At 46.0% G+C, this 24,440-nt stretch overlaps 2 protein-coding genes across 2 annotated transcripts; both read right to left on the bottom strand.

The window, feature by feature from the left end:
- Positions 1–4,922: 4,922 nt before the first annotated feature.
- Positions 4,923–6,822, bottom strand: LOC137157375 (P2Y purinoceptor 1-like). The gene is made up of 2 exons (XM_067554646.1): positions 6,775–6,822; positions 4,923–6,263 (listed from the first exon to the last, which is right to left on the bottom strand). The coding sequence occupies exon 2, from the start codon at positions 6,237–6,239 to the stop codon at positions 5,157–5,159; it is 1,083 nt and encodes a 360-aa protein (XP_067410747.1). The 5' UTR covers positions 6,240–6,263; positions 6,775–6,822; the 3' UTR covers positions 4,923–5,156.
- Positions 6,823–13,690: 6,868 nt separating this feature from the next.
- CCN5 (cellular communication network factor 5) lies at positions 13,691–23,848 on the bottom strand. Its single transcript, XM_067554358.1, has 5 exons — positions 23,754–23,848; positions 20,579–20,795; positions 16,693–16,944; positions 16,123–16,325; positions 13,691–14,057 (listed from the first exon to the last, which is right to left on the bottom strand). The coding sequence occupies exons 1-5, from the start codon at positions 23,811–23,813 to the stop codon at positions 14,034–14,036; spliced, it is 756 nt and encodes a 251-aa protein (XP_067410459.1). The 5' UTR covers positions 23,814–23,848; the 3' UTR covers positions 13,691–14,033.
- Positions 23,849–24,440: the final 592 nt, after the last annotated feature.

The following is a 24,440-nucleotide window of genomic DNA, read 5'->3' as shown; positions in this document are numbered from 1 at the left end:
TGCTTTGATGTTGAAACATGTCATGCTTTAAAGAACTTTGTGTTTCCATAGCCACCCTGCTGTCTGTTTTTATAAATTTGTGCTGTTTGTGCAACCCCCCTCCCCACACACATTTGTTTGAGTGATGTATATTTAGCCTGTTGTTAATATTCTGGAATTAGTGATATTGGATTCTTGTAGATTGTTTTGCATGCCAACCAAAACACTAGGGTTTTGGTGGGGGAGGTGTGTGTTTTTTTTAAAAACAGTTTCCATTTCAAGAAGAACAAATTGTGCGTGCGTATTTGTGTATCCACATTAATTTTGCCAGACTGGCTTTGTTAGCCAGTCAGTTCAGAATTTCTGATCAGATGCAATAAGTGTTAATTACACTTGCAACAAATCGAAGATTGAGAGATGTTTATTTAATGAGCCAAGAAAGTAATATCACAAAACTCCAAGCCTGCTCTTGCTTCCATTAAAACTCTCATTGGCTTCACCAGAAGATGGTTTGGTGCCTTCACATGTAATTTAGGCCTCGTCTATACAGGGAGGTTAATCCACATTAATTTGAGTTAGTCTGATATGGAAATGCCTGTGTACATGGGACACAATTCATTAGAGCAGGGGTGTCCAATCTGTGGCTCGCGAGTCGCATGCGGCTGTGAATGCGTCTCTTTGCATGCAGCTCTTTGCGGCTCTTTGCTGTGAAATTGACAAGCTGCCGCCGAAAATGAGGGATCAGCGTGAATTGTCGGCGGAGGGTAAGGAAAATGTGGCTCTTCGCATTATCAATAGCTATTTTTTGGCTCTTCGTCTCTGACTGGTTGGCCACCCCTGCATTAGAGCATAGTAACGCCGCATTTGCTGCAAACTCTGGAGTCCACTTTGAAAGGGGACTAAGTTTGGTGTAAATTGAGTTAGTGTGATGTATTGTTTGTGTGCATGCAATGCTGCTGCACGTTACTTTGGCAGTCCTCCAACTACTGTCCCACTCTGCATTGCCGGTGTCTGTCATTGACCTGTCTACCTGTGTGCCCTCCACTGCCTTAGGGTCAAGTTGACCAGATATCCCCTCCCCCATTTAAAAACTGGTGTGGAGTCAGAGTTTGCCCGTTTGTTTCTGGATTAGAATAGATCAGAATCGCTGTGATGTTACTCCAGAAGCCTTTCAACATGTTTTGAGCAGCAGCCTGAAGCAGATCTCCACACCATCTGGAGAGAAACATCAGTGCAGGGAGCTCTTGGGGCCAGCCACTGCAATAAAGATCTTTTTGTGGACGTTGATAAGCAGATGTCTGCGAGTGGGGCCACCACTGCAATGCCAACCGGTGCCTGATAAAGAGCAAACAGCTCAGAAGGACTTCCATTAAAGCTAGAGATGCCGGGAAACAGTTCTGTCATGCACATATACCCTGTCATTTTTTATTTTAACTAATGACACTGTTACCAACACCCGACCCTCCCATATGAGACTGAGCAGCAAGAGTTATCAGTGGAAGAACATAAGGAGGCCAGTGAAGTGCTTTCCCCAGAAAGTCAGGGTCTTTTTGGTTCTCAGGACCCCAACTCCAGCATGTAGGAAGTGAGCCCGATTCCCAGCCAGAACCCAAGCCGGATGGAGGAGGCAAATCCTATGGAGGGAAACTGGACATGTAAGCACCTCTCTTTACAATTTATTATTATACTAGGTTCTGTTCTGGGTGCCCCTTGGCCACATCCATTTTTGGTGGATGTGACCTCCTGGCCTTTCCAAGTCTCCCTCCTCCCTCCCTTGGCCCATACTGTCTGTTTGGCCCCCATATACGTTTTCAAAATGGTGTCTGTTCTGGCCAGGCAACTGGCTTCTGTCTCCTGCTCAAGCCCTGACTATTGTCTGTTTACAAGGCCATGCCACGAAGGACACATTCCTAGCTACCTATTTTCCTTTCCCCTCCCTGCATCTGTCCTGCCTGGTGAATGCCCGCCTCCCCACCAATCCTATTCGCCAGCTCAAAAAGGCAGCCAGCAGCATGGCGCAGCCACAAACTGTACCCCATCCCACCTCTTGCTTCCCCTCCCGCCAGTGGTGCAGCAGTAATAAAAGACACGAGGAAACTAATCTAAACTAACCTCCATGCACCATAAATTTTTCCCCATTTTTTCCAGTTGCTCAGTAACAAGCAGTGGTGATAGAGAGCTAAGGGGACGGACTATAAACAGTGATTCAGAGATGACTCTTTGGACTCAGCTCAGTTAATCATTCATTAAAAATGACTGAGGCGTTCTCGCTGGGCTTTGCTGGAAACAGGTACCATACATTGTGCAGTGGCTTCTCTGAAGGCTTTTCGAAGGGATAGAAGCAGAGTTTAGAGGCAGATAGAGGTACAGTTTCACTGTTGCCTCCTACGCATCTCTCCCTTTCTCAGAAGAACACGATTCATTTGCCAAGCATGTACAAAGCAAAATGAACCTGTTACCAAGCAGAACTGCAAGAAGGGAGACAGCTGGGATGTGGAAGCGATGACAGAAAAAAAATGTAAACAGGAGTGTGATGGGTTGATGGAGCTGCACAAAAACCAAGCATTATTCTGGAGTGCATTCGCAAGCTGAGATGAGATGCGTATGAAAAGGATTGCACTGGGGCCTCCTTGGCTGATACAAGCAGTTGGACAAGTTGATGCAGAGGCTCCTTTCCAACTGGATTGCCTTTGAATGTAGGATCTGAAACTGTGCTGGAGAGTTATGCCAAGTGAGAGCTCTCACTGGCGAGGGCGTCCTTGGGTACTTATTTCTGATCCAGTGAAATCAGCATTAGAGGGAAACAGTGTAGTGCCATGAAGATGTGCACCTCTGGGGACTCTGCAACTGACAAAAGGCCAGTCCAGGGCAGGTCTTAAGATCCCCTGGGCCTTCCCACTTCACTGATATTAGAAGTGGAAAAGAAATATTAGGTCATCCAAGGCTCACAAATCTGGATGATCCAATATGATTTTTTTACTTCAGTGGGACTATTTATAATCTTAAAATTTAGTCTATGTTTAAATGCTTCGCTGGATTAAGGCCAGAGTGCTAAACACCTTGCAGGATCATGCTCTAGTCCATCCACCAGCAAGAGCAGCATTGCTCCCTCTCTCCATGGTTGGAGCCTTGCCACACTGGGTCTTGCCAGGTAGCAGAGTAAGCAGCAGCTTCTGCATTCAGTGTCACTCCCACAGCTGAAACCTGTCACTTCTCCTATGTCATGGCAGGCAGGCCTCCAGCTGTAACCCTCAGGCCATCTGGCTTGCGTTCTTGTAAGTTTTAAATAAGCCAAACAACTCATAATTGGAAGCGCTAAATATTTATTTGCTCTTTAACATGATGTATTAATTCAGTATGTAAACTAGCCATGGTTTCCTTTGTGTGTATCAAAGAGGATCTGGACATTGCAGCAGCTGAATGTGGTAAGTATCAGGCATTTTCCCAAATAGTGAAGTTTCTCACACTTCGGCAGCTGCACAAAACTAGATCATTCTTATTGTTTAAAACTCTCTTCAGAATTGCAAAAGCCTACTGCTGAATGTCATGCAGATGTTACAACAGCTGAAATATTCAAGCCATCTGAACTGGAAAAGACAAAGCGAAGAAGGTAAAATACCAGTTTGGGACTATAGCTTCTGCACTATGCAGAGGACACCTGCTGCCAGCAGTAACATTCTATCCACTTTGGGGACAATGAAAATACCATCTTCGCTATCAACTCTTCAGCCTTTTCCTGCTTGCATTTCACTGGAGTGGGCTTATGTCTTTTCTTCCTAAATAAACATCAGCATCATCAGCATGTTACATTTAATGTCCATGTTCATGCAGTGTCTAGTTCATGCAATATTGGGCCAGATTTTCATCAAGTTTGGGTATGTGACGGTACCAGCAAAATGTATGACTAATTTGCAAATACACAGTTATTAAGACTGAGCACACAGATTGGGCATGTAACTGCGTGCTTATTTTGCATGCATATTTGTATGTCAACTTTATTTTTTTTTAAATCTCTGACACATTTTCAAATATTTTAGGGCCAAAATTCCCACAAAAATTCTTGCACACGTGGGTGTCTAATTTCTGTGCAGTTTCTATGGTTGTACATTAGTGTGGCAATTGCTATTGCAAATCACCACCTGTGCATTCAATTGATCTTTTTCATGTATAATTACTATGATTACAAATGCAATCACATCACATGCACACTCAAATTAGGTATGCAGTTTTGCATACTTACTTTTTTGAAAGTTTAGGTCTAGGTGCACTACAGTAACTGAAAAATGCATGCCTACAGATTCTGAAAAATTCGCCTTAGAATTTCCCACCATAATCAGCTTCTGCATCATTCTAGGCATCTTTCAGAATTCTGTAGTCATTATTCTAATAGAGCACAGGCTTCCTGAAACTTTTAAAGGCAGGTTTGCTGTCATCAGATGCACAGTCTTGGAGGAGAGATTGAGAAGACCAAGGCATGTTTGCCCAAATAGGTACATAACCTACTCTGTCTGAGCCTGGGGTGTGCTGCCATGCATTAGCCATCACCAACTAACCCAGGAGCTGTCATATGTTTTAATAAGATATATAATTGTACTGCTTAGAACTTCTATAGACCTTTTCAACAGTTTACAAACAACAGTCAGTCCTCACAACACCCTTGTGAGGTATTCTGCCCTTTCCTAGGTGAAGGGAGGGAATGATATTTCAAATCCCTGCCTGCTCACAGGATGAAGCACATAGGCTGAGTAGGGTCCTGCTCTTGCTGCAGGGCGGGGTACCTGCATTCATAAATGCATGGAGGAGTAGTTAGCTTGATTGGCCAGTATAAAAGTTGGAAGTTTAACAATGTTTTACCCATTGTTTTGGGGGGAAACGGACAAACATTTCAGGATCAACAGAAAAAATATATACAAACACACATCTTATTTTATATAGTACAAAACTGGGCTTGGCAGCTTGGACCAGGCCACTTTATTAGTAGTAGTTTTTAGTAACTCCCGCTTTGGGCTAGGTGCTGCACAAAGAAAGAGGGAAGCTGAGTCCATGTCTCCGTGTGCTTGCATTCTAAATTTAAAGACAAAACAGACAGATGGAAGGGCAGGGAATGGGGTACCACATACAAGTAAGTTGCCATGTAGCTAGTCAGATTATGCTTTTGGTTTTTTTAACCAATCAATTCAGAGTTCATCACATGCCTCTTCAAATTCTTCACAGAGAATGATGCTAGTTTTCTTCTGAGCTGATTGGTGCTGGATTTCCCTCAGCAAGAGAGACCCCAAGGACTTGCCAGCCCTTTGACTGATGGTCCTTATCCGTGACACGCAGTCCTCACTGGTCATTAGGTACAGCAGGGGGTTCAGGGCACTGTTGAAGCTGGCCAGGCCCCGGCTCACCTGGTAGGCGACATACATGTTTTTTAAAGTCTGGGTGCAGGACCCCTGGAGTTGCCAGCTTCGGGACAGCAAGTTAAGGTTCCTGAAGACGTGATATGGGAGGAAGCAGGCAGAAAAAAGGACCATCACCAGCACTGCCAGTTTGATGCTTCTCCTCTTGAGGGTTGGGTCCACATTTTCATTCCTCCAGAGGACCACCACCACATGGCAGTAGCACCCAATGATTATGAGGAAGGGGATGACAAAGCCAGTCACAGTTACAGCCAGGATGTACAGCAGATAGGTGCCCAGGTCCTCAGGTCCTGTCGTATCATGGCACTGTGTACCAGTGCTATCTGTTTTGCTGAAGCTAAAATCAGGAGCCACCTGGATGATGACCCATCCCCAGACCCCGGCACTGAGGAGGAAGTTGGGGCCCAGAGTCTGGCACCTACCCAGCATCTTCAATGGGTGCACGATGCCCAGGTAGCGGTGGACGCTGATGCAGGTCAGGAAGCCAATGCTGGCATAGAGATTGAGGTGGAAGAGGACCCGTGTCAGCTTGCAGCTGCCTTTCCCAAAGAGCCACACGCTCCCCTGGAGATAGTAGGCCACTAGGAAGGGCAACGTGATCACATAGAGTAGGTCTGCCACCCCTAGGTTGCACATCAGCACACTAAGGGAGCGCCAACGGCTCCTCCGAGACCCGGCACACAGATTCCACAGCCCCAGCCCATTCCCCAGCAGCCCCAGCAGGAACACAATGAGGTACACAGCCGGCAGGAAGCGGTGGGTGAAAATCCGGTTAACTGGGCACACGATGGTGGGGGCAGTGCTGAAGTTGAAGCTGGGGATGTCAGAAACCGAGACTACGTCCTCCACCTTCATGGGTGCCAATTAGTGCAGAGGATTCTGGAGGAAGTAGATTAGAGGGAGGGGTTGTTGCAGGAGGGGAACAAGTGAGTCCTTCGGGAAGGTGCATGAAGGGATAGTGGATGGTGGATTCTCCCTCATCCTAAGGTTGGTACAGAAGGGGATCCTTGAGTCTTTAGGAGGGGTGCAGGAAAATATCCCCTTGCAATTGGGGCTGCAGGAGGGGTCCCCAGAACCCTAAGGGAGGTTAGGTGGGGATGACAGGTCCCTGAGGGAGGGCAGGGGGCTCCCCAGAGCCCTATGGGGGAGGGGTTAGGTGGGGATACCTGCGTCCTGCAAGGGGCTCCCCAGAGCCCTATGGGGGAGGGGTTAGGTGGGGATACCTGGGTCCCTAAGGGGAGAGGGTGGGGATCCCCAGAGCCCCACGGGGGAGGGCAGGGGATGCCAAGTCCCTCAGGCCGAAGCTGCGGGTCCCTGGCGGGATGTTCCCGCTCGCTGCGGGCTCTGTGCGGCGTTTCCCGATCTCCACCCGGCTCCCCGCAGACTTTACCCAGCCTCAGGCGCAGAGACTCGGCCGCCGCCCGCCCGGCTCCGTGTCGATCCGGGAAGAGGCGGCGGCCCGCAGCCGGCGGGGAGGAGCCCGGAGTGGGGGGGTGACCGGGGCCCGGGTCGGGAGGGCGGAGGCCGCATGTGCCCTGCGGGCAGGCAGGGGCGTGGGGCGCGGCACCTGGGGGCGGTGTCTTTGGGGCAGATGGGCGGTAACCCAGGGGCAGGAGCGGGGCGCTGCTGCACTGACACCTGCTTCTCCTCCGGCCACCGCCCCGCTCCCCTTTCCTGCCACCGGCCTTCTCTCGCTCTGAGTCCTGCCAGAATCGGAGCTACCCCCCCCCCACCCCAACACATATTAGATATTTCCCCCTCCTCCCCCAACACATACTAAAAAAGCAAAGCCCCCCCCCAGCTGCTCGGAGCCCCGAGCAACTGCTTAGTCTGCCCGTGCCTAGCCCGGCTCTGCTCCTGCAAGGACTGGCACCAAGTCCTGGTGCTAGTGACGGGCGGGTCACAGTGTCCGCCCGCTGGCGGCGGGGGTGGGCCGCAGCCTGCTACCCGCAGCCCAGGGTCATCCAACATGGGTCGGGCGAGGGGCTTGCCCAGCGTCTCCGGTTGGTTTTTTTGGGTTTGAAGCAATCATTGAAGGAGGCAGAGGGAGCCCACGGAAGCTGAATATAAATTGTCTCTTTTGTTCAGCACCAGCCCCACCCCCGCCTGCTCCCCACGGAGCTATTTTTGATCACAGCGCTAGGAAGCTACACAGCAGAAGGCTATTTTCTGGTGCAAACAGTCACCTGGCAGTGCTGGACAGGATCTGGAGTGTGACAGATGGGTTATTCCCAATTAGACCCTCATATCAGCATCTCATACAGCCAGAGAGGTGAGAGATGGAGAGGCCGTTAGGTCCCAACCAGTCCATTCCCCCTACGGGCCAGGGCGGGATTGTTCCCCACAGTCTATTCCCCATCGTTTTGTCCAGTCCAGTTTTAAAGGACTTGAGTCACCAAGTCGCCTGATAGTCTATGTCACCAGTCAGTAAGATCTCCCAACCAGGGAATGTTTCCCAGTATTCAGCCTCAAGATACCTTGTCTCAGCGCAATGCTGAGACGGCGCTGCCATAGAGTGACATAGTCCAGAAATGATTAAAGCTTTCTGAAGCACTGACCAGAGACAAAGACAGAAGATCAATTACCTGGGGAACTGCTATTCCTCCCCCCCACACACACACACACAAAAAACCCCAAGGATTACCTGTTGTCAATAGTGGGTGTCAGTGACAGATGCAGTGGAACAAGTGGTGAACACAGTTCCGCTTCAAGTGTGTTCAAGGGCAAACCATACCTAGAACCGGATTCGCTGTATCCTGTTGATGACACTATTGCTGACAACAGATGACAACAGTGACACCTCCTTTATCACCAAACTCCTATCCTAAATCATAAAAAACCCGAATAACTCATCCTACCCCCCAACAGTTTTGACTCCAGAAAGACATGCTGAAACTACGTAAAGTCCACTGGGGACTTCACTATCACTAATGATATTACATGGAAGGTGCTCAGTTACTAGGTGATGGGCAGCCGTATAAAACAGAGAGTGAGGCAGGCCGGAGCTGAACACCCATTGTCATCAATGAGTAATTTTTGTACTATAGACAAGATCAGAGTTTCAGCAGATGATCTATCTGGGAACAAGAAAGGAGAGGTCAGAAACTTTAATAGGAGCAGTGTCCTTGGAGAGGAGTTACACATTGGCCGGGCAGGGAGACACGATCTCAGAAAAATCCAAGTCAGTTACCAAATGAAGAGAAGAATAAGAAAGGAGATTGTGAAAAACAGATAGGACTTCAGAGCCCAGCAGAACACACTGGTAGTGGTCATGCTATATCTCACAGCATCATCCCTGAAAAAAGCAGCTTCCTGCTTGGGTGTCACAGAAATATAGTCTCATGATTTGGGGATAGGGAAGATAATCCAAGCAAAAGCAGGATGGTTGCCTCCAGCACCTATACCAGCAATTTGCTTAAGTTTGTGAAAAGTCACCTAAGTACTGGTGGAGGCTGGACTTTCCGAAGACGGTTTTCCAAAGTGGTACCCATTATAGGCATCTACGTTGGATTCAGAGAGACAACAGGTGCTTCACAGAGCTGAAATAGTTCTGCAGGAGGATATGGATTTTTGAATGAGTGTGTGATAAAGCCTAGTTGCTAGGTGCAACCCCCAACAAAGTTTCTATGGCTGACTTTTGATAGAAGGGAATGTGAAGTGGTTACCAGAGAAGTTTAACATTTATAATGTATTATTATTGGAGGCCAAAGTTTGCCTAATAGTAGAGGTACAGATAGCTGGGGCTCTGGCTCAAGAATCCCTGAACAATGCAGACAGGAGAGTATTAACCAGAAATCATTCTTCAGGAAAACAACCCTCTGTCTTACAGTCTCTCCTGCCTTTCTTCACCAGTAGGAGTTTCAGGTAGTGATCCTTAGGGTATCTTTCAGTTGACAGATAGAAAGGGGCTATATCAGGGTTATCACCATCCTCATCTCATTGCTTTTATTAATAATATGCTTATTACTAATGTTAGCAAATTTGATGCAATCTCAGCCCATTCAGGTAATAAATTCAAGGCCATTTACTCATCTGCTCAAGGTATTAAAGGAGGTGACTGCAAATACTTGCTGTAATGAGCATTTCAGTGCTAGCCCATTCCCAGTACTGCCAGCCTATGGTGGGGTGTGCTATCTCTTTAAGTGACAATCTGGGCTTACAGCCAAGATAGTGTGGGTGGGTGCAATCAAGGAGCACCAGGCTGCACCTGGGGTTGGGCTATATCAACAGGAAAAGGAAGCGAAGTGAGGAAGGAGTATAGTTGTTATTGCAGTGTGCAGACTTTTAGGGCGCTAGCCTGGCCTCCTAGATAATTGGGGTGGGGGGGTTGGCGGTTCTGAGCTAAGAGACAATGATCAGGGTTCAGTGGCTGGTCTCTTGATCTGGCACCTTAAGGGAAAGGGAGAAATCCTGCCTGGGTCCCAAAACAATAAGAAAACTAGGAATTCTGGTAGCTGGGGTTGGTTTGGAGGGCCTCCTTAAAGGGGTCTTTTTGTTAGTTTGGTTTTGGCTTCCCCCTTCTAGGATTCTGTGAACATCCCCAACTGTTAAAAAATCATAGGCCAGACCCTATCCTGAGACTGGCACAAAAATCAGGAGACTTTTAAAAACAATACATTAGAGGTTCTGATTTGCCTTTGAGCATTAAGGGTCACCTGTTCTGGCTTTCCTTCGCAACCATGAGGACTAGAAATTTACTCTCCTTTAAAAAAAACTGAGACCTGAGATTCTCACCTAATCAGGTGTCAGATGATCCAGGAGCCTTTTTAATAATACCAAATATTGCCAGCCTCAGAATTAAATTGCAAGAGTTGGTTACACTGTGTTCTATGGAAAGAACAACGCTTCCAGTTCATTTGCATGTAGTCATTTATTATGTAGATGTTTCCAGCTTAGTCAGTGAGAAATGGCATCTTGCAGAAAAAATAAATTATAGCAAAGTAATGTATTGAGCCATTTATAGTTGAGATAAGAATTTCAGGATTCCTTTCAAAAACTGTGGTATTGATTTTTTTTATCAGTGCTAGATGTTGGAGCAACATTTGATAAAGATACCATTTCATATACATTTCATAAAGATACCAAAGAGAATTAACTTTAACTTCTTAGTGCAAGACATGATTTTTTCACCAGGTATCCATGTACAGGGACAGGCAGTAAAATGGTCAACATATTTTATCAAAAGAGGTAACCTTAATGAACAAAAAAGTACCTACAGTTTATGTATGCATAATAGGTTTTAAAGAAAGCATTCCAAAAAGATTTATTCCATGGCTTGAAATGCACTGTACTCAACAGGTTAACAAAGAGACTGACTAGGATTATGCATGTTCTTCAGTGAGCATTGCACTTCTCAGCCAACCATAAGTCAGTTTCACCTTTGACAGCTGTGCTTTGTCTGCAGGAGAGACAAGTACCATCTGTTGTCCAGACTGTTGTTTCTGCACACCCGAGCATCTATTTTGGTACTCTGTTCATACGTGTGGTAGGGAGGGGTTTGGATGATGATGATATTTATGTAACGCAGCCCAAAATGTGGAAAAATACCAGGTTCTGTAGTCAGGGAGCCAGTGGAAATTTAGTTTGAGTAAGTGCTGAGTTAAGGACAGAGAATTCGACCCATAATTTCTTGGGAAGGTGAAGAGCAGTGGGGTAATGGGTATTAATGTTAACTTGACATAATGGAAGAGAGTGAGATGAATTTGTAATTTAAATAATCTCTACACCCCCATGCCCTAGAGGCACAAACTCATGCATATACACACAACTCAGTCATAGCTGTGCATGCCTAAGGATATAGATACAGTCCAACAGGTATATGTACACACAGATACATGCACACATCACTGTCTTTTTGTTCTGTGTTTGTCCAGTGCCTAGCACAATGGGATTCTGGTCCATAGCTGGGACTCCTAAGTGCTACAGTATTAGAAATAATAATTAATAATAATAATAATAATAATATAATATATAATATGCATCCATGCACACCCCAGCTGGTACATAAGTGCATATACAGAACTATACCAATTTAAAAAAGAAACCAATGTATTCAAAAGATTGAACAGTATTTAAAAGACATCGAGAAGCTGCAAACAGGTGACAAAATGTTAAGAAATGTTAAATGCTTTTATTTTGCCTGCTTTTCTCTTATCCAAATTTAAGCTTCCTGAATTGCAGACATATCCAAGCTGTTTGGTCCTGATTCTAGTCTCATTTACACTAGTGTGAATCAGGTATAACTCCACTGATGTTAGTGAAGTTTCACCAGTGTAAAACTAGTGTGAGACCAGAACAGGGCCCATTCCCTTTAAGAGAGGCACTAATATACACTATACAGCTAGACGACCACATTTTTATTTTCAAATTCACAGATACAAAACTGAAATTGCCAGATCTTGTCTGGATTCATACTCTAAAACACAGCTCCTTTCTAGTTGCAGTTCTCATTTGTCCATAGGGTGAGGAAGCGTGTTACCTCTGCAGATATAAATAGAGGCCATTAGAGGGCATTTAAACTTCATTTTTGAATAACACTAAAAGATTATCACTGTGAGAAAATAAAGCCAGGGCTGCAAAATAACTCTCCTCAGCTGCTTCTACTTGAGCAGCTCCTTCGTGTATGGAGATGGCCTTTTCCCAGCTTTGTAGTTCATTTGCTGTTTTGCTGCCTTTGTTTGGCTGTGAACTTTGGGTTTTTGTGCTTTGATATTAGGTGGCATGTCCAGAGCTTCAGAATGGGATCACCAGTGCATGAGTTCTGTGTTTGTCTGGTTGAAAGACACACCAAGCCACTGGTAGTGTAGATGGAATGTGGCGATGCTAAAGAGGATGCTTTCTGCTGGATAGGAGCTTTATTTGTGAATTTCAGAGGGATGCATTTTCAGAGAAAGGAAGGTGAATTAAAACAATCATAAGGAGGACTGCTGTTCTGGTGACAATCTGAACATGTTCTGTTTATTTGTGGTGATAGCTGGATAGAATAAGCTAACTGCTTGTATGTGAATCATAGAACTGTACAAATCAGAGATAAGAACTTATGGTATTAGGCGCCATCTAGTCCTTTCCCTGAGGGTCAGTGCAGAATTGTTCCCTACAGTGTTTTTTCTGATGTTTGAGACAGTCAGTGTCTTGGAATTAGCTGGCAAATTAAAACAAAGCAGAACAGTATGTGTGACATTCAGGTGAAGGAGCAGCATTTTTGATGCCCCCCTCACTTGTGTGCACACAGACTCTAATGTATACACACATCAGGAGTTGGCTACAGGCATGCTGGGCCTTTGAAAATCTGGCCAGTAATAAATATACCAAGAAATCATCCCCAGGACCTGGAAAAGAGCATTCCCCTCCTGGCAGGCTGTTTCTGGAGAAGTAGAAGGAATTGGAGTGACCATACCTATTTCTTGTTTTAACTTTTTGCGTTTTTTCATGCTTTAATATAGAAGCCCAACCTTTTTCTGGGCAACTGTGCCAAGTTAGAGCGTCTGAGTCATACTCCACCAGCTGGTAATCGCTGCTTCCATTTAACTGTATCTGTTCTAACCCCCAAGGAGAGTGGGCTGCTTTATGCACCTGTCTCACAGTGGTGAGTGCTTGAAGCTCTGTGGAAGGTTAGTGTGTGCACAACTGAATGGAAGGCAGGCCCAGCATGGAGACTCATCCCAAGCTAGAGAGGGGATCCTAGAATACCAATTGCAAAGGCCTGAGTCAGCAGTGCTACTGTGGATACTGCCCCAGAGCTTGGGAAGGCATTCACTGTTTCAGAGCATGCATCTGGGATAATCTGAGCCAGACATTCCCACGGGCAATGCTGATAGTCAGGTGTTCCATATGGGACCCTAATATAGACAGAGGAGAGGCTGAGACCTGCTAACCTTTAATAATGCTTTAGCGCTCTCAGGGCCTGATCCAAAGCCCACTGACATCAGTGGGAGTCTGTCCATCGACTTCAGCCAGCCTTGGATCCAGACCACAGCGCTGAGCACTTTTGTGTATGAGGATCCAGCCTTACTGTACCCTCCTTGCTTGACCAACCACAGTGACTGCTCCATATGAGCATTTCCTGGGGGATCCTGGCACTCCTAGGAGAGCCCCTCGTGCCGGGGATATCCAGAACCTGCCTGAGAGCCACAACCTCAGGCTCCACGTGTGAAGTCATCTAAACTAACCCCATGGCTTTTTTTTTAAATTCTGAATGATAAAACCTACGTGGAAAAGCAGTGACAGCCTTGCCTGCCAGGGCATTATAATTACTCTCCTGCAGAGGGGATAATGCATGTAATCCAAGAGTAACTGATAATCCAAGAGTAACTGTACCCACACAGCATCATTTCTAATGGACGAATGACAACAGGGGTCACAAGCTGGCAATAAACTTACATCGTCACTGCATGGCATAAAATGCACGGGGCAGAATTTCCCCCCTGAACAATAACATTGTCTAGAGGAACTGTAATGGGCATGAGGAAAGGGACAGGGATCATGTTCCGGATTCATCCTCCTCCCTTGCAGCTGAAGTCAGTCAATTCTTCCCTAGTTTCAGCGGGGATAAAACACCCATTTCTGCTGCAATCCAAGCAACATGGGCTTGTGTCAATCTGGCTGCGGGGATGACGTCTTGATACCAAAATCTGAACTGTGTGGGCAGGGCTACAAACGACCTCCTGTTGCCCTCTGGAAAGACAGAGCAGACAGTGTAACTTTTCTCTTACCACTGACACTGTACAGCCAACCTGGAGATTAAAACATTTTAGAATTGTTTCTCTGGTGTAACTAACAGTGATGTGTCTCTCAAATCTGAGTGTGAGTCACTTGTGCAGCGAGAGAAAAATCTCTCATGGAGTTCTCACCGGACATGCCTGCTGTGCTTTAAGGCAAGTCCAGTGACATCACAGATTACCGGGGTTTATTATCCTGTAACCATCCTTGGGGTCAGAATACTATTTTCTTCAAAGGCAGGTGATGTCTGGGATGACACCTGCCTACTGGCCTGTTTATACTGGTTAGTAACGACACCTAGAGTCAGGCTTCACCATCCCCGCCACACATGCATCAGAACTAACTCCATTTACACAGGCCGACAGACTTACATTTGCTCAAGATTGTTGCCTGCCTTCCCTTTCTGTACCCACAAAATTTGTGGCAGCAGTTTTGCATCTGCAAAATGAATTGCAGGCGCCAGTCTGAGCACTTGCCCCTCTCACTACTTGATTTGAGTTTGCAATGCAATTGCACATAGAAGTGGGGGTGCAAATTCCTCCCATAAAAGGGAGCGAACCCTTTTGGAAATCTGGCCCACGAAATGTAAAGAGAAGTAAATGGGGGTACAGTTACACATAATTAAGTCTATGGAAGAACTTGTCTAAACACAACAGTTGTACTGCTTTAACTATACTGCTTCCTTAGTGTGGCTGCACCTATATCAGTATAAAGGTGCTATATACTGGGATAGCCATGCCCATGCAGGAAGGGGAATATAAGGCATCTTTATATGGGCATAACTGAGCCCACGCTAGGGGTTCTGATTATACGACTAGCATTGCAGACCTGGATTTTATTTGGATAATTGGGAGTTCGTCTAGTTGACAGGGCAGGAGCCATTCAGCTGCAGGAAAGCCTCCTCAAAAGCTGCGAGCTCATCATCCTCTTCTTCCTCACACTCCTGGCCTGGGGGGTCTCTGCTCTGCCCCACTCACTCACTCACTCCCATGGCCATACAGAGGGCTGGGGGCGATGTAGGGAAATCCTCTCTTCCTCCTCACAGTCCTGGCCTGGGGGGTCTCTGGTCTATTATCCAAACCTCCGCATTAGCCAACCCCCTGCCTTGTTCCCCACCATGCAGAGGGCATGTATGTCATGCTGGGGGGACAAGGCAGAGATTTGGATCATAGGCTTTCAGATAAACAGGAGTATGCTGTATACTTGTGAAAAAATCACACCCCACCTGACTTAGTTAGACCAGTACAAAAGCTGTGGGTAGCCAGTCCTTAGTTTGCAGGTAATTTACTCTGTAGGATGGTGGCAGCTGATACTACTCATAGGAAGTGTTAAAAGGTGCCAGACTAAGACGGGAAGGCCCACAATGGCCCATTAGTTTTGCCACTTTAAACTGTCAAGTGACCGTCACAGACATTCTTTAAAAGGTTCATAGTTTAACAAAAACCTCTATTATTCCTGGGATCAAACTGCCTTTGATGAATGTGATGCTGATAGTAAGGGGCAAAGATCTAGGGACCAGACTTTCTGTCAGAGGAGTATGTCTGGGCTTTGCCAATTCCATTAGCAGTCTCTGGGTCATGTTGGATCTGTCACTGCTCTTGGAGTCACATAGTTAGTGGAGCAAAAACTCAGGTTTGCACCACTCCGTTTAGTTGCAGGCTAGGGTGACCAGATGTTCTGATTTTATAGGGACAGTCCCGATCTTCAAGGCTTTGTCTTATACAAGCACCTATTACCTCCCACCTCTGTCCCGATTTTTCACACTTGCCATCTGGTCATCCCAGTTGCAGGTGTGGATTTTCTGGCTGCAGTTTGTGACTGCAAAAAGGAGACAACCTTTCTGAGAAGCTTACCCAGGCATGCAGCTAGCTAGTGAATAGGGTGTGGGTGTGTATGCAGGTGGCTAAGAGCGTTACAGTGGTCCTTGTGTCAGTGTGGTGGCTGGGATTTCCTTTTTCTATAAAATCTGTTGCCAACTACAGACCTGCCAGCAGTGTTGTACTGGCTGAAATCTACTTACCGTAATGGCTGCTCCTGGGAGAGTCTGGCAGGGTCTGAGTATGCACAAACGTCGATGAGTTTCGAGCCTGCAGTACCGATTCTGGTTTGACACCCGTGTAGAAATCCCCAAGCCACAGGTTGCAGAGCAGGCACTCCACTCTGTGCTCCACGCTTCACACGGGTAGGAGAAACTTGCTGATGCTATCCCAGGCGGCCTAAGCACTGGACAAGGAATATGCATGGAAAGAGACTTTTAAGCCACACACAGATGTACTTTGCTCAGTGGTACGAATCCAGCCAAGGCTGGTCGTGACCAAGGACTGCCTGCATCTGTGAAATGAGGTGGGGTTTCTCCTTTTGATGTCCAGAAGTTGATGAGTGTATGGGGCATGGAGATATTAAGGCATTTTTAGGTACTGATTCCTAGTTACTCACTGAGCTGCAGGTTACGCAATGCAAGGAAGCCAACTGCAATAACAGGTTCAATTTGGTTTAACCCTTTCAGTGGTGAATGTCTGTTCCAGAGATGTTACTTTACCTCGATTTTATATATATGTATATAATTGTACCGGGGCACTCTGGGGCTTACCTGGCGTGGCATCCTGAAGGAAGTGACTGTCTTGCCTCTCACAGATCCATTCCTGACAGCACTTTCCTGGGACTTCCACACGCTTTGGATGGGGGCAGTCTGGAGTGGGCAGGCGGACATCCTCACTGCAGAGGGGTACGCAGGTGACACCTCCATCTGAGCAGCGGCACAGGATCTTGCAGCTGGGCTGGAACACTTCTCCATCTCGATAGACCTTTCCATTCACCTCGCAGCTGTCGTCTCCCTCTTCAACTGCAACCAACATCCAGAGTAACTCAACAGTCACAAGGCGACCAATCAAATGCCAGGATTGAAGGATTCAGGTGCCACTGAGGGCAAACATACAATAATTGCGAAGGGGAAACTGTCATTTGTGGGCTCAGCTTAGTGCCTGATCCAAAGCCCACTGAAATTAGAGTCTTTCCAGTAACGCCAACGGGCTTTGGATCTGGCCCAGAGTGGCCAAGTGAAGGAGATAACTGACCAGATTAGCCAGGTGGTGGTTTTGCTGGGGCTATGATAATCTACAGTGCTTAAATGATGAGCTCCCCATGCCAGGGACTGACTGTGTTTTTCTCCTGGCTGGGGGTGATGATCACAATGTAAGTGCCTGGACAAAGAGAGGGATGAATTCTCTCTGGGAAGCACTATGCATGTCTATGGCACCAGATACAAACATTAAATAATAACAGAGCTGGTCAAATAATGATGTAATTTACTTTCCAATAAACCTTTTGCTGATCAGCATGAAGAATTCCTGGATTAATTATTTAAAGAATATAATTTGTCCCGCTGCAGAGCTGGTGAGAGAATGAGAACAACGAAGTGTGCTTTATTCTGAGACAAATGCAAAATGTGTCAGAGAATTTCTTCATGGTGAATCATTGGACCAGCGCTAACTAATAAAGAAATAAGACCAGTCAGTGTGTAGCACGTCCCACGGGGACTCTGAGTCCAGCCTTCTCAGTATTCTCAGCTGCCAGGTGGTAGCAGCCAGACACCAGGGCAGCTAACCAGGATTCCTCATCAGAGGCTAAGCTCATTCTGTGTGTATCCTGCCCATTTCCTCAGCTGAGCCTGGAACCAGGAGCCCCACAGGCCACAGGCAGCATCTCTTGTAGGGGATTCCTCACTGGAGCAAGACAACAGGAGTTTTGCTGAGCTTCTCTTACATGGGAGTCTCTTGCTATATATTCATCATGCTGAGTGTAAAGCTCTCAGACTGCTGCCTCCCCTGTCCCATGTGGAGTCAGAACCCCCAGGACTTCCTCTTGGGGCAAGTCTACACTACAAAATTAAGTTGACCTAAGTTACATCGACATACAGCCACCGCAGTAATTGAATTGCTTTTGCACGTCCACACTGCGCTCCTTGTGTCTGTGGTGCACGTCCTCACCGGCACTGCTTGAGCCGATTTAACTGTTGGTGTGGGGCATTGTGGGAGGGCTTCTGAAAGGCAGCAGCAGTCGATGTAAGCCACACAGTGTCTACATTGACACTGCGTCAACCTAACCACATCAACCTAAGCGCTACGCCTTTCGTGGAGGTGGAGTTATTAAATCGGTGTAGTAGGCAAGTTACATTGGTGGGAGCTACATTTTAGTGTAGACACTTATAGAGTTAGGTTGACATAAGCTGCCTTACATTGACCTGACTCTAGTGTAGACCAGGCCTTGTTGAGAGTGGTGCTGGCTGTGCCAGCTTCCCCTGGATGGAAAGTACTTTTGAGGAGCAGCAGCCATATGGTCCCATGGCCCATGTGCTTTGAAGGTATCATCTGAGAGGACAGAAAGGGAGCAGACATAGGACGGGACCCTATTCTCATTGCCTGCTGTCTGTTTGTCATCGGCAAATGTACCCTGGCAGAGATGTGCTCTGTGGGATTGTAGGAAGCTGTGTTCTTGCCTGCAAGAGTCCTGAATGGATAAACTAAGGCTGAACTATACTGAAGAGTATCAGGCAGCTGAGAAAGTGATTGAAGAGCTCCAGAGGGATAGCCATGTTAGTCTGTTTTTAGCAAAACAGCGAGAGTTCTGTGGCACCTTAAAGACTAACACATTTATTTGGGCATAAGCTTTCGTGGGCAGGAACCCACTTTGTCGGATGCATGAGGTGGAAACTTCAGTTTGGTAGATATATATACACATGCAAGGATGGGTGAGTTACATCACAGTGAGGAGGGCAAATGTTAACGAGGTTAATTCAATCAGGGTGGATGAGGCCATTCACAGCAGTTGATGAGAAGGTGTGAATGTCAAAAGAGAGAACATTATATTTTGTAGTGGGCTAGCCACTCCCCGTCTCTATTCAGACCTAGTCTGATAGTGTCAAGTTTGCTTATAAGTTCCAGATCTGCAGTTTCACGCTGGAGTTTGTTTTTGAAGTTTTTTTGTTGATGTATGACAACTTTCAAGTCTGTTACTGAGTGTCTTGGGAAATTGAAATGCTCTCCTACTGGTTTTTGAATGTTACCATTCCTGATGTCTGATTTATGTCCATTTATTCTTTTGCGTAGAGACAATCTGGTTTGGCCAATGAAACTGGCAGAGGAGCATTGTTGGCACATGATGGTGTATATCACATTAGTAGATGTGCAGGTGAACGAACTCCTGGTGGTGTGACTGATGTGGTTAGGAAAAAATAATGTTCCCTCTTTTGACATTTACGCCTTCTCATGAACTGCTGTGAATGGCCTTATCCACCCTGATTGAATTAACCTCGTTAACACTTGCCCTCCTCACTGTGATGTAACTCACCCATCCTTGCATGTGTATATATACCTACCAAACTGAAGTTTCCATTTCATGCATCTGAGAAAGTGGGTTCCTGCCCACGAAAGTTTATGCCCAAATAAATTTGTTAGTCTTTAAAGTGCCACAGGACTCTCGCTGTTTTGATTGAAGAGTGTGTCTGTCTGGGTTAGAGAGAGAGAGACAGAAAGAGAGAGAGAGAAGAGCTTCTCAATTGCCTCAGGGGTCCCATCCTCCTTCCCAACCTATTTTCTGATTAATTATTCAGGGAAGAGGTCTGTCAGTCTGCAAGAGACCCATTGACTCTTTACTTTGCAAATGTCCTTCATGTCTGCAAGGTTTTAGGACTGCTCCCTCACACAGCACAGAGCCCAATGATATGGGATACGAGGGGACTGAGTGTCCCAGAAATACTTAAAAAAGACAGGTAAATCCTGCCAACTAGCAGCAGCTGCCATTTCCTGGTAGCCCCCTGGAGGAAGTGACTCTTGTTTGTAACCGGGGGGTGGGATTGGCATTTGTTCAGCTCACATCCCTGTACAGTTGACCTGAGCTCTCTGAGGAGGACAGGAACGCAAGGAGTGTTTGTTGAGTTTGTTTGCGCTATCCTGCCAGCTAATGTGAGAGCTCTGGAGAGAACAGAAGTTGATGATGTGACATAAAACTCAGTCCAGGTTCTGCGTCGGTGCTGAGGTCAGAGCCTTTGCTCAACAGACCCATGTTGGGGATTAAATGTCAGATCTGAGGTGCCGTTTAAAACCGTTCCAGATAAATCTCATCCTGCTCTGCCCTGGGACAGTTGTTTTCTGTTCTAGCGCTGGGGGTTGGTTGATACTGGGGACATTTCCCTCAAAATTCTAACCGGCTTTAAAACCTGGTCAGCAAAACCATCTTAAACACTGGTTTGAGTCACAGCATGGAGCAGGCATCAGGTGCTCAGAACTGCTTTTAATAAATTGCTTTTGAAATATTAACCACTCCCTGAGAGCGGGTCAGGCTGCCTGGTCTGGTTGCAGCTCTCCACAGTTTTAGGATGGGTTTAGCTGAATGGGCTGGTATTTGGGGAGACATTCCCCCCCCCCCTCCCCCAGGTGTCAGCCAGGCCTTAATGAAAAGACTGGGAGGAATGTGCTCACAGTTGCATGTTCCTCCTCTCCCCAGGTGGGCATCGCTGTAATCACAGATGAGGCCCTGGCTCCGATCACACACGTTGAGGTGATTGCAGGGCTCTCCCAGCCGTCGCGCGCATATCCTGCAGCAGCCGCATCCATCCAGAACCAGAGGGGACCCAGGAGGGCAAGGGGGCGGGATCCAAGGGCAGTAACATGGTGTCCGGCAGAGCTGAGCACAGACCTGCAGAGGCAAAAACCATCAATGCTTACAAAGTGTTTTTCCTTAGCTTGATGCTGCAACAGTCCATTGAATCCCATTGAGCTCAGGCTTGTTGGGGGTTTAGTTTCATGGGAGTCAGGCTTTTGTTCCCAGCATGACTCAGGAGACTCTGCATTCCACAGAGAGGCTTCAAGATAGATCTGAAAACAATGGTTCCTATAGGGCTTGGTTCCACAAGGTTCTGAGCATCTTCAGCACCCACAGAAACCAGTGAGAATCAAGGATGCTCAGCACTGCACAGGATTAAGCCCTAGACTTGAAGTTAATCAGAATGAATTGGGGGCACCCTATGTACTGGTCCAGCTTTGATTTAACAAACCAATGAGAACTGATCTTATTTCATTGTCTCTTTCTTTCCTCCATTTCCCCCTAACCTTAAAGACCCGTGCTTTGCACTGAGGCTCTGGGAAAGTCACATAGCTGCTTTCTGCCTCTTTCCCCATTGGTGAAATGGGGTTGATAATACTGACATGCCATGGAGCAGGGGGTTGAGTTGATTATTTTTTGCACAGTACTTTGAAAATGTAAAGTGCTAGGTAAGCATTAAGTATTGTTACCATTTTGTTACTTTAGCGGGACGTTAGCCTGAGTACAGGTGGTAAGGACAGAACTGAAACTGAGTCACAGCCTCGGGACGTGGCTCAACAACCTTTATATACAGCAACATAGTGTGTCCATACAAAGAATGATGCATGTGTTAGACAACAGCTCTTAAGTGCATTACATTTTAATAGGCTATGCTTGTCTGTACCGTGGTGGAGTAGTTCAAATGAGAGTTACTGACATGGTATAACAACTTCCCTACAGGCATTACAGCGTATCAGACCAGTTGGACATCTTACCAGCTTCTATGGGTAACCATAATTAGGTTTGCTTAATCAAAAGAGTGAAACCAAATGAGTGTCACTGCTTCTCTCTTTGGCCCAAATGCTTCCTCTTCTAGTGTGTCCTTAGCCATGCTCTGGGGCCCAGCTGCTGCATCCTCTGCACAAATTTGGCCAGTTGTGCAAGTGGCACACTTGGTTGAAATTTTCAAACAATAGGAGCTTTCTTGCACTTGGAAAATTTGACTGTTCAGATAGAATGTATAATTGCTTCGGAAAGTTTGTGCACAAATGCTGTTTGCATGGGCAATCAACTGATTTGCTGTGCAGAGACCTGTAGGAGTTTATGTAGGCAGATAGATATAAATATTGATTATCCATTCTGCATGCACAATTACCTATGTGCAAATTTATTCTGCAGACACAGGAAAGGCCCTGTTCGCAAATCTGGCTGTGAATATTAATATGTTATCACAGAAAAAAAATCAGTATCTTTTTATTTGTATTTTTCAAGTGAACTCATTGCTGGTGAAAGGAACTGCATTGATAGCCCCATTGTGTACAACATGGACTCCAGCATTGTAAATTTCCTACATATGCACACAGCCCCTACCAATGTGCCATGTATTCCTGCCTGTTACATGAAGGCCGAGCAGAATTCAGTCTCCATGCTTATTCAGACGTTGGCCTGACTACTGAGACTGGCAATGGGGGGAGCAATCCCTGGATTTCACTAGAATGTACATATTGATTACCATGTTGCTTCCCCTCTTTCATTAGCAGGTGTCCCATAGCAACACTCTTGAACTCTGCAGCCTATACCTGGGCAGAACAGATCTTGCTGCTTCTATTTATTTTCCTCACCTGCAGCAGTGTAACTCACATGATGATCCTTTTTCTCCCTGTAGATGCTTCAGTGGCAGGCTCTGGAGTCAAATATATCCAAGATGGCTAGCGCAATCCCCTCTTTAATATGCTTTTATTATTGAATTGTGTTATTACTGACATAAAAAGCTTAATAAGATTGACATCAAGGAATAAGGATAGGTACAATATCTGCAGTTACACTGCCTAGGATGAAATACAATTACAAGGGCTATCTCTCATTCTTCAGGAAATAAGTTGAGAGCTACAGGGGTCAGGAAGAAATTTTTCTCCATGGACAGCTTTGGCCAGATGTATCTTTATAATGGGTTTTCATCTGCCTCTGATGTATCTACTACAGGCCACGGCTGGGGAAAAATTAGCCAGATAATTAATCTGATCTGGTTCCATTAATTCTATTTTCCTCTGTGCCTTTGTAGTATTCTTGTCTTTAGATGACAATTGTCCTAATGATTATAGGCCACAAGTATGTGGGTTAAAATTCAAACAGGCATCACATTGCAATGATCTCACTGCTTGTGGTGTGTCCAACTTGAGGAATTCAAGCAGTAATTCAAGAAATTTGCAACTAAAAAACTCAAAAGTTTTAAATGTTCCTGCTGTTTGCAAAGAGAATTGTTTCATACAGCACTTCAGAGTCCAGGCAAAAAAGTTTTAGAGCAACCAAAATCCTGTAGGAGGCATCAGCTGCACATGTGCTTCACTGCATCTTGGGAGTGAAAATTGTTGTGATTGAGTAATCCTGAAAAAGCAGTGCTGGTTGCTTGGCTCTGTGCCCTTAGAGGTTTCAGTGCAGGATAATGAAGAAGTAGGTCTATAAGCCGTTACTACAATTGTCTGCAGGTAGCAAGTATGAATGCCAGAGCCTTAGACACAATTAATAATGAAGATGGGTCGAACATATAGGTTCAAACTCACCTCTGTTGTCATTCCTTTGTCTTTAGTGGAATTACACTAGATATACATTTGGCCCATTCATTTTAAATCATTGCTCCTTAATTCAGAATTTCACTGTTAGTCATGAACTCTCTGCGAGACTCTCCCCTCAAGGGGTTGCACAAATATGATGCATTCTGCAGAAGGCATACTAATAATCATGGTAAGATCTTTGAATTGTTGGTTACAAAGCTGGATTCTGTTGGTTACAGGTTGCTTTGTAAGTAAGAACCAAAAGCTTCCTTGACTAAGATAAAGCCCACAGCTTCCTTACCTTGGAAAGGATGCAGAGAAGAGAGAAGAAAAGAAACTGCTTTTCCAGTTGGCTTCTCATGCTGCCCTGCTCTCTGACACTTCAGCACATCAGTCCCCAGGCAGTTTGGAGGCAGCAATGTGTTTGCAGTTTTTAAAGTCTCGGAGTAAGGTCCTGCTGGTGTTTATACTCTTCCCTGCTCTGATGTCACTCACAGGCTCCAATATAAACATGAGTAGGTTTGGACAAGCATCAAGATTTTTTTTTTCCAAACTCACATTCCAGCTGACATTTCCACTCACCTCTAGGTGAGAATGTGCAGCCCATTGAGAAAGCAAAGAGAAGGGAGATTCTCCCAGGGGGTTGCAGGAACTGGAGAAGAAACAGAAGAGGGGAGAACAGGCTGTACTAGAATGCAGGAAAGTGTGCACAGCAGCACAGAAAGGCTGCACAGTAGTGAATGGCAAACAGGCCATAGCTGAGGTTGGTATCGCATAGTTGCCATTTCCTTCTGTTTCAAACACAACATGAATAGAACCTAGTTGTTTACTGAACTATTCCCCTGAGGATTTTGAATTTCTAGCCCGCAGGACCTGTTTATCCCTGGATTTCTACATTAAAAGTGATTCCCCTTTTTATAAACCTTTTTCTGCCCTGGAATGTCGGACCCATTCTCACATTCCCTGCTGGTGGAAAATCAACACACCC

This window comes from Emydura macquarii, unplaced genomic scaffold (assembly GCF_026122565.2).
Source record: "Emydura macquarii macquarii isolate MOO-44397 ecotype Brisbane River unplaced genomic scaffold, CSIRO-AGI_Emac_v2 contig_1483, whole genome shotgun sequence".
In the NCBI taxonomy this organism is placed as follows: Eukaryota; Metazoa; Chordata; order Testudines; family Chelidae; genus Emydura; species Emydura macquarii.
Note: the sequence above shows the minus strand (reverse complement) of the source record. Positions and strands in the feature narration are given on the sequence as shown.